Source organism: Psittacula echo (assembly GCF_963264785.1).
Source record: "Psittacula echo genome assembly, chromosome: 7".
Lineage (NCBI taxonomy): Eukaryota > Metazoa > Chordata > Aves > Psittaciformes > Psittacidae > Psittacula > Psittacula echo.
The window spans coordinates 28840801-28851612 of NC_137740.1; the positions used below are offsets into that span (position 1 = coordinate 28840801).

The 10812-nt window shown below is 44.8% G+C and overlaps 1 protein-coding gene across 1 annotated transcript in view; it reads right to left on the reverse strand.

Moving 5' to 3' along the window:
* Window positions 1-6299, reverse strand: part of PDE6D (phosphodiesterase 6D) — a 35722-nt gene extending 29423 nt beyond the window's left edge. Inside the window, exon 1 of the mRNA XM_080623190.1 lies at window positions 6196-6299. Coding sequence (XP_080479316.1) covers window positions 6196-6245 — 50 coding nt within the window. The 5' untranslated portion in view covers window positions 6246-6299. The remainder of the gene's footprint in view (window positions 1-6195) is intronic.
* Between the last annotated feature and the right edge of the window lie 4513 nt (window positions 6300-10812).

Here is a 10812-nt window from a genome sequence, read left to right on the forward strand (position 1 = left end):
TCCTCTATAGAATTGCTAAGAAGTAAAATTCCCCGCACTCTCATTTTCTCTAATGGAAGACAATATTGCTCCTAGTTAGGCAGGCAAACCTTTCAGTATACAAGTGGATGAATTTAACATGATGGTTTTGTGCACTGTTATCCCAAAGGCTGACTGGAAATTAAAAAAAAAATAAATTTTTCTTGCTTTTTACCTAAGCCTGCCATTCTTCCAGAAGGATGCTGCCTGATACTCTAGTCATGAACATAATCAACTCAAAGGTTCACTCACGGCTGAATTAATCTGATACTGTTTCCCTTAAGTCTCTCTTCTATACTTAACATTTCTGTCAGAGGGAGAACTCTGTTCAGGTGAAATCTGACAATGGACTCTCAAGTTCATAATTGCAACTGAAAATCCTGGCTGTCAATTAGGACTTAGCAATATGCAGCTGAGAAGTGGTTTCTACTGTTCACATGAAACTCAGTTAATGTTGTGTGTTTTCTGGACAGAGCCTCCCAAGAGTTTACAGTATGTACTTGGACATGATGTCAAATGCAATGGCTTTGGAAACTACATACTAAGGCCCAATAAGTGTTCCCTCAAAAAAATCATCCGTTCTTACCACTGACCTGGGAGTGATGCTACACAGATGCCAAAGCTCTTGTTTCTGTGGGTGCTCCTGATGCAGGCTCAGGATAGAAAAGCAGCCCTGAGAATGGTGGTATGGAGTTTTTGTATTCAGTGCTCACTACTGTAGTTTCTTTCACATCAAATGTAGACATATGATCTGCTCCTTAAGATGTGTGAGCAACAAAGTCACCTTCCATGTGCTTACAAACTAACTTGTGATAAATCCTGCTATACTAGTATGCAGAAAAAGACAAAATATTGCCAGGTGGACCTTAATAAATCATGGTAATTTCTGCTTACTGGTCTGTATCTGGGAACCTGACATAGCTTGTATTTCTATACAAACTTTGACTATCTAGATGTAAACAAAGCATTGGTTTATCTTTAATGGAGTGTCTGTACTCAAATTTGAAGCTGCCTTAATTTCCCAGCTTAAAGATGGGGAAATAGAAGAGGCTTATACTGCATAAATTGCAGAAGTCAGAGTACAGTGGCCTGCTGTCTTGTAAAATTTTGATTCTACATTCTTTCTGGATCAGCTCAAATTCAGGGATAAACATGAAAGAGCAAGTTGAATCAGCTTGCATGCTGAGACTGCTTTAGCTAACAGAATATTGTTTTTTCAGAGACACAAGAGACACATCAGATGTCTGTATAAGGAAAAGAAAAAACTATTCAGAACAGTATCTTTGAGGTTTTTTAGATGCCTTCTCAGCTCGTCTACATCTGTGTAAACTTGGCTTTTTCCTACATGTTGGCTGTGAAGATACATGGTGGGGAAGAAGCCCTGTCAATTCTCACTTGATGGATTAAGTTACTATCTTCTGCTGTGTGGAAATTCAAATTCTGTCCCAACAGCTGAGGCATAAGGCACCAATGACTTCCAAGGATTCAAAGAGTAACTTGCATTATTTTAATATGTTATAAAGGAAATAAAGGGAACTAATTTTGCTAATGATAACTACATTATTTTATGTACCTTATTAGGTCAGCACTAAGCAAGCAATTAAAAATACTGAAACTGTAATTCTAGTGAAATGCTGGATGGGTAAGCATTGGAGAGATGAAAGGATAAGTCTTAGAATAAAACTCTAACCACAAGGTGCTATGGTAATACTGCTGACTAAAATGAAAAACCAAAACTTCAATGTGAACTTACACTTTTAAATTGGTGTTAGTTCGATGTATTTTCTACAGCACCTGGAAGCTCACTTGTTTCCTGTGATGGTGGAGTCCTTGATTCCCTTTTCACTGCCAAGGGCACTCAGCACCATTTCCAACACTGCCAGGGGACTGCATTAAACTTGAAATGCAGAAAACTGACTGTAGCTCATTCAGTCATATATATATTATTCGTATATATGATGCAAATAACTGTTTAAGCATAACAAAATACTTAAACTTTTTTCAATTAAAGTTCACAAGTAGAGGACATGAAGTTTTTAGTTCTCACTGAAGAACCAGGCAGGTAAAACCTAACCTGGTAAAATTGTTCCTGTTTTGTTTGCAGGTATATGGCTTGTGACTTATGTGTAAGAGATGTGATGAGTCTGTTTGGCATACTAGACCTATATAGATTATCATATACTGCAGAACTTCCATAATGCTGGAAACACTGATATAGTAAAGGTATCTTGACCACAGTGACACTTACTTAATGACCCAGTACAACTATAAGGCAATAAGGCAATTAACACTAAGGAGATACAATTCTGATGAGCCTCCTCTGTACTAAAGCAAATAAAATAAGTGATACCTTGTTTGACTTGTAAGATTTTAAGTGGAAAACAGATGTGCTTACTCATATGTTAAGAGGTGAGACTTAGCACCTTAACTATGCTATGAGACCCAACTGACTTGTTTGGGTTTTTTCTTCCTTGCTGTTCTGGCTGAAACATTATACAAGGAACTGCATAAAGAAGCTAAACTGTTGTCCCTCAAGCTGGACGTGAATCTGCTGTTGCAAACTATGACTATATTTCTAATCTACAGCATGTATGCTATGTAAGAAATCAAAGCATATATGCTTTCTAAATGCTGGCAAACTAAACTAAATAGGGTAAGTGTCTACAGTGTCCTCATTCTAGTGAACATAGTTAATTAAAAAAAGCCTAAACCTGTGCTGGTTCATATTGGAACAAAGATAAACAAGCAACCCACAAATTATCATGGGGGATGGTGGGAGAAGCCATCAAGAAAACCCCACTGAATTTTGACTGTTAGGGAAACAGGTTATCAGTGTTACCTTAATCTGGAGAAGAATGCAAAATACATTTAATAGTACACACTAACTCTAAAGATAATGACAGAATGAAGTCTGAAGAATGTCTTGAAAGGTTAAGTCAGGGTCAAGTAAAATGCTGTTCTGTGGCTTGACAGAGTAACTGTCCCATCTTCTGGAGAAACAGGCATAATCAGATTTCATGCATTTGAGATTATAGGACCAGCTGTGCATAAATACTTGCAGAAATAAGACTGCTAATTTTCCAAAGAAAATAATCTTCAGTTTCAACTGAACTGATATTGCTTATCAGTCAAACAACAAATTTCCATTTCCTTAGTGCTCAACTACCTTTAGATATTAAGTATAACAACTACTATCTAGATGAGTGCCTTCAAAACAGCAAGTTGATGAACATACAAGCTCTGTTAACAACTATTGTCTCTGAAGAAATGACAAGTTATAGAAGCTTTTGCTGGCTGCTTTCAATCTTTTGCTACACTATACTTACTGGACTGTCAATCTTCAATTTTTAACTGGTGCCATAAAAATTCTTTGGACAAGTGTAATAAGGTATAATGAATATCCTCATTTGCCAGCAAGCATCAAACACTTTTCCTTTGGTTTCAGCCTTTTAAAACAGCAAAGTCCATGAAAGGGGGGAGTAAATGTTTCTGGCTTGAGTTTTGGGACACTAGCCATGGCATATTTCTGCACTAGTGTCACAGAGGAAGGAAAGTGTATCTCTGCATTAAAGTTAGAGGGTGGATTTGGGTTGTAATTTAATTTCCACAGCAGCATATCCCAATCAGTTGGAAAGCTTGCAATTAACCTCTTCTCGGGAACCACAAGTAAACAGAATTTGTTTGAGGAAACTTTGATAATTCAATGTGAGCTGGATTTCCAGCTAAAGTGTGTGTTCCTATGTTAAAGCAAGCATTTTGAAAGTCTGCTTCCTCAACAAGGCTTTCTGCCTCATCAACTGATCTTGCCACGCAAGGAATCTAATACATGCAGACCCTAGGTGTAATACTGTGTTAGTTTCTTGCGCTAAAAGCAAGTTCAGTTTGAAGTGCCAAGTTTGCAGGGTGTGCTTAAGCTGGTGGAGTTGAACTCACTTCCTCCTGGGAGCAGAAGGAAAACTTTAAGTACTCAAAGTATAAACTTAATGGCCTTTTAGAATATGTTTTTCTTACTAGTAAGCAAATTAAATCAGCACATACAGCAGCAGAGTGGGTGGAAGATAAAGCATCTCTTTAAAATGTAATGCTTTTTAGAATACATGCTCGCTCTCAGAAAAAGAAGTGGAAGTCTGAGCTGATGGCTGCCTTGTACAGAGAATGGTCACATCTGGGCATGAGTAGCTTCCTGTGTGGATGGTGCAGTGTCTAAAGGCTTCCTCTCATAAATGAGGAATATCTGCTCAGCTGCTCTTCTGGCTTATTGAAGGAATGCAGATTCCTGTTTCTTAGACTTCATACTACCTGGCCCCTGTGGCAACTATCAAAGTATTGTAGCATGTTTGTGGAGAAGCACAGTAAGGTTTTACTTAAAACTGTCCTGTCAGAAATAAAATCAGTATTTTTTTCTTTTGGGGTTTTGTTTGTTTCCCCAATAACAAGCAAAGGAAGACTATACTTGAGGTACTTCAACACGGAACTGCAGGGTATTTCTATTATGGCTTTTTGTCCATGCTATGGCTGCTTGAGATAACAGAAGTTTACCTTAGGTTTGTCTAACATCCTTGCCTCTCAACGAGCTAAAAAAGCATTTTCTGCTTAAGCCAACAAACAACAAAATGGGTCATTTAATCCAAAGGTGGACAAAGGCCTTAATGTAAATTCTGCTATCCAGTAAAGACTATACACAAACACATGCAATAAGCACTTAGAAGTTTGTTTTCTAGGCTTAACTTGCCAGGCACTTCTCACTTCAACCAACAGCCATGTCTGGTCTTGTCAGAAGCTTATTCTTCTAATTGCCAGTATAAAACATTTTAAATCATGTTTTGACAGCTAAAATACTAATCTTCGTAGATAAAAAGAACTGTCAATAACACTAGTACAGAAGCAAAGGAACCAGATGTGGTACTAACAGCTGTCAGAGAGAACAATGATTCAAAAGTCAAGAAAAGCATCTGCTTATATTGTGATAGTAGCTATCTGTCTAAATCCAACTTAGAAAATTAGATCCTGCTACATCTGGCATAGAGATTCTGAACATCTTTCTGGGGAAAAAAGATGTTTAGAAATAGCAGTATTAGATGAAGAAGGTATTCTGCTCACTTCTGTCCTCTTCATTGTAAAAAAGTTAAAAAACAAACCAACAACAATCTTTTGGCATCTAAAGGTCAAACTAGCAAGCTCACATTTGTCTTCCAAGTTTAGAAGAATCAACTACAGTGAAATATAGAAGCTTTATATTTCTCCCACCCACAGTTTGAACATGGACTTTTGGCTTAAGCCTTTCTCTACTTTGCTGAAATCCTGGGTTAGAAGGGTACACACAGATCTTGCTTCTCTTCCAAACTCAGCTCTCTCATTCCATCAGCATTAAATTATATTCAGACAATGCAGACAAGAAATGAGTGTTTTTTGAAAGCCACAAAATGGAGTTTTGAAATTACTTGTACAGAAAGGCATTAACACCTAGCGTATGTAAGCATTAGTGATAAAAGACATTGTCCGACCTACATGACATGTGCCAGTACCTAGCAGTATGAAAAGGAACAAGGTATTTAGTTGCCTCCGGACCTGAAGACCAGGTATTTCCTTTCAGAGCAGAGGTAGTGTAGGCCAGAAGGGAAGGGATCAGATCCTCCTGGGACCGAAGGCACCGGCCGCCGAGCTACTTCACCTGCCCTCTCTAAAGCCGTCCTCGCCGCCGAGGCAAGAGAGCCCCTCCGCTCCGCGGCCACCGCCTTCCCACCCTGCCCCTCTCCACGGGCTGCCCGTCAGCAGCCGCCCGACGGACAGCTCCGCCAAGCCGGGGTAGGGGCCGGGGAGGCGGCAGCGGTCGCAACGCTGATGGAGGCTTTGGCCCCCTGCCACCGCCGCGATAGGGACACCCCCCCTGGAACCTCACAGCGGAGCACCGCCGAGAGCTAGGCCCCAGCGCTAAGGGGGCTCCGTCCCCTCCTCCGCTCTCCGGGCCGGTGCCAGCCCGGCGGGAAGGACGCTCCCCTCCTCCCGTCACCGGAGGGGAGGACGCCATAGGGAGGCGTTTCCATGGCAACCTCATTCCCGCCCCGGGGTTCCTGCACCCGCCCTCGCCACAGGGGGGCGATGATCCCCGTAACCCTCCCCCCCCACCTTCCCGTCCGGGTCCCTCCCGCCCGCCTCACGGCCCCGCCGGGAGGATACAGCTTGAAGCCCCGGAGGATCTCCTTGGCCCGCTCGTCCGTGGCCGACATGGTCCTGCCGCGCCGCGCCGCGGGCGGACAGGGCTGAGCCGGTCTGGCCTGGCTGCGCGGGCCTGGGCGGGAAGACGGCAGTGACAGCGGCGCCTCAGGACCCCCCCACCCCTCCCCCCTCACTCTCTCGCACCCGCCACAGGCCGGCGCAACCAACCTGAGCAGCCTCCCGCTGCCCCGCCCCCCGGCCCGCCGCTCTGGCCAATCACCTGCTGCAGCCGGCTCGCCTCTGCCTCTTCCAGAGCAGGAAAGACAGAGCGTCTGGCCAATCAGTCAGAACATCCGCGCAGGCACCGCCCCCCCCCCCCCCCCCCCCCCAGTCAAGGGTGGGTGCGCAGCGGTCGTTAAGGCGTACGCTGCAGCCGGGCCTGACGTCGCCGCGGGATGGGAGTCGCCGGGGGACAAACCTTCCCAGGCCGCTGGGCTCCGCAGTTGTGAGGCTGGGCCGCTGGGGGGCGCGGGCGAGTGGAGGCTCCAGAGGTGCAGTCTAGGGGGCGAGAAGCCGCTACAGGCCCGCTCAGCACCCGCCCGACGACAACCTTCACGGGTCGGTGCCGACTGGGTGAATGCCGCCGAGACTGTGCCCTGTCTCTGCTCTCGGCCGGCGCTTCCCCTCGGGTGTTGGGCAAGTCTGGCAGAGCATTCATCCCTCGGCTGCTTGGAGGGAGCCCAGCTGAGCTGTGAATTCGTGGATTCGTGAAAATGAGCCGTGAATTCGGGTGGTGGAGACCAGGGTGCTGGGCTAACAGGAGAACGTTTAAAATAAATACTGTGCTTTTCCAGGAACAAAACCTTTGCACTGCAGAAATTTGACTTTTGTATAGCAAAGTAGATTGGGGGGGAAAGTCCCTGGTTCATTAGCATATCCCAGAAGCCAGGCTATTTCATAAGAGCATGACAAATTAACTCCTCTATTAACAATCTGAGCGCAGCTAATACAAAGCGTTAATAAGTCATGAGGAAAAACAAAGGCAGCAGTTATAATCCAGGCTCAACAGGACCAGTGAATGAGCAAGGTGCCATCAGTACCTTCATGGCTCCACTTGCCTCCAAACTAGCTGCTGTACAAACGAGGAGAACATAAACATTAATAAAGGTTGTGCTTAATGCATAAGGACAAGACCACTGCCAGTATAACCAATAAGAGATCTTAATAATAAAAATAGGTGGTATTTCTTTCCCTGATATATGTGATCCATGCTTGGTTCCACACCATCAGTCTGAAAGTGCATGAACAGATAATTCTGAATCTGGGCAGACTGCCAGGGATACGCTATGCTAATATATATCTATCTTTTATTAAGAGCCTTTCCTGGGTTTTAGATAGGCTGTGTAATTGCATGCTATCCAAGGAAGAGGAACTAAAGAAGACTGATGGGAGAAAAGGCAAGCAAGAAAAAAAGCCAATCTGAAAAAGGCAGAAACAAATGGCTGTGTGTGGGAGAAGAGCCTGCCAGGTGGAAGTGTGACATGCTGGTTTACAATAGACTTAAGAAACTCAATCCTGCCTCTGTTCAGGCTCCTCAGAGAGGAAAGAGACAGAGATCAAATGGATATTGTAGCGGGGAACTCCTGCAGCATTGAAGGGCTTCTCTAGCACAGGGGTAGGAGTGTTTCCAGAATTTAGAGTGGGGACCTTTGTATTTTTCTGGCCAAATCTCAGAATTCCCAAATTCACCCTAGTGTGCAGGGAAGCACAGGTCTCTCATTTCTTAACTTATGAAAAATCACAAAAAATAGCTGAAGCATGAAGTTCTTGTGACTGCTCCAGGCACAAGCAGCAGTGGAAAGTGTGAGATCGTAACTTGGAGAGTGACCAAAACCCTGAGATCTCCTCTCAAAACTCCTTTGGCTGCATTAACACAAATGACACCCTGGAATACATTGTCTTTCCAAAGTACTTGCAAGAAAGTTGCTGCAAGCCTCACTATCCCTTGGAGCCAATTGGTACCGAAAACTTCACCTTTGCATTCACATCTCTGGCAGGTGCGACAGAGAAGTGAAAGTGAGGAGATGCCTCCAGCCTACTTTCTGCCTTCCTAGAAGCTATTCTCTTAAGGTTTAAATAAGAAAGCTAGTGTTTCTGCAGATCAGCATAACTGGGAGATGGTTTCATAAGCCTCGGCTTCATCCCACCCCATGCTTGATGGAAGGTGTTGTACAACTGTCTATCTGCAACCACCAAGACACACACATCTCTCCTTGCCTGGCCGAGGTGCAAGATCAGAGTCCAGTGAGTAGCTTAGTCTCTGGATCCGGGGAAGTGTGGACAGCTTGGCAGCATCTTCAGCAGGGCCTCAGTGCTCCCATCACTCCATGCTCCAGAGATGCATGCTGGCAGCTGCAGGGGTCACAAGCCTGGAAGGTGAGAGGATAAATGGATGAAGCATGATGAAAGCACACACAGATCAAGAATGAAACTGCATCCAGGACCACATTAGCATTTACACTGCCTAGCTTACCCCTAGGCCATTCAGTCATATTCAGATGCTTCTGCTCTAACATAGCCATGGTGCCAACAGTTGATTTTATTTTGCTTCAAGTTACTGGGAAGTAAAATTATTACAGACACTTTAGGGACCAGATCCTAATCCTGGTGGCTAAATCTAGCCTAGTGTATGATTTTTGACTATAATGCATATTATGTGGGTTATTGGTAAGGTCCTGTGTTGTCTTAATGTACCTCTTTTCCCAAGAGTTTTTGATTTAAACTGGCTTACCTATGAAAGATAAGGAAAAAGATAAAAACAAAAAGTACCCACTTTCACTGTCGGCTCTCTCCTTGGTGAGGCCAGGTTCTAATTTTCTCTCCAGTGACATATCAGAACTGGGACTTTAGGAGAGGAAGAACAGACTTCAGAATTGTGTCCCGGGGCACCAGGAGGTGCACACCTACACGGGGTGAAGCTGGTGCCACTGGTCCGGCATGTGGGAGGCAGACACAGGCAGGATGAGGCGCTGGGGGCACAGGGTGCTAAGGAGCCTGAAGAACCTGAAGATGCTGAACTCAGAGATGGAAGCTGCAGGACAGAGGGGTGTCACTCTCTGCTGTTAATCATACCTTTCTAGACTCTGTCCCTTGCAGGTGACTTTGCAGCCTCATGTCTTGGCTTCTGACTGAGAAACCACGTTCTCAAAGTCAGTCTCTGGGGCTCCATGACCCCAGTGTTTGCGAAGATTACTTTGGATTTTTGGTCCTTTTCTCAGGCAATGCAGAAAAATAAGGTGGCTGCTGACTAAAAGGGACCTGGACTGCAGAGTTACAAAGGGAACGGATGGGGCGAGTCAAGAGATAATGCCAACATTAAAAGATAAAACAGATTAACATCTTTCTGCACATGGAAAGCTGTGTGGGTGAAGCAAGAGTTTGCAATAGCTGTTTAAAAGGGGATGAGCCAGCTGAGCATCCACATATTTAATAAAAAGAACAAAAAAAAAAAAAAGGGAGATAAATTTATCCCAAAGCTGAGCTTAGCTGATGCTATCCTCCAAAGTCCATGTCAGCCAGTCAGCCTGGCTGTCAGCAGTTGTGAAGTGTTGGGATAGCCTGACTACAAGACCCCGCTGGCAGACCTGCACAGGGCTAACAACTGATTTCTACCTGCAGACTCCAACAGGAGGTTGCAAAAATGACTCACAAAATCCAGTGACAAGTCTTGAGACAAGAACATGCACTGCCTTCCCAAGGCAACAGTTCCATCATGTCTGTAGGGTGACACAAACCATGGTGGAGGGCCTGTTGAGGATGTGATTAAAGAGATAATTCTCCCTTCCTGTGCAGATGAGATCTAAGCGTGGCTTAAGTAAATTACTGAATGGCTTGTTGTAGTCCTGGCTAAGTTCCCTTCTGCAACAAGGCCTGTTTCTTACATCCAGTTTGCTTTGAAGCCCAGAGCTTCAAAACAGCAACCCAGCGCCTGCTTCTCTGTGCTTGTCTGACACTGCTTGTCTGGAAGACAGGACCCCTGGGACTGGCTGTGGCTGGCTCTGAGGCACAGGCTAAGCCCTGTCAGTTTTCCTAATAGTTTCTGATGTTCACTCCCTGAAAGCTCCCCACTCCTGACTGTGCTGGTCCATAGTTTGATCTTCAGGGAGCAGCTGATTGAAAGCCACAAGGACTTTGCTCTCAGCTGAAGCATTTTTAGCAGAAGCACACTTTATTCACAGCATGGCACAGGTGTGTGTGCAGACCTCAAGGAGGGTAGCAACCCCAAAAGCCTTCTGGTTTCCACCCGTGCTGTTCTACCCCCCAAGTGTCTTTTGGCTCCTGATCTGTGTTCTGGAGAGGATCTCAACCCCTCCAGCTCCATCCCTGCATCTCCCTAACACAGACCGAGATCTGCTCTTTGGCTTGGCATTCGTATGGGCCATTTTCCGGTGGAGTTTAAAATCACTTCTAGCACCTTGTGATCTTTTACCCCATCTCTCGGTATTTTTCTGTTCACACCCCAGGAGGGCTGGCCCAAGCAGCTTCCATCGTCCTGCCCTGCACAACCGTACCATCTAACAACGGCTTCAGCCTCTCGGGCATTGCCCAGTTCTTGCCATAAAGTGGAAGATTTAATCC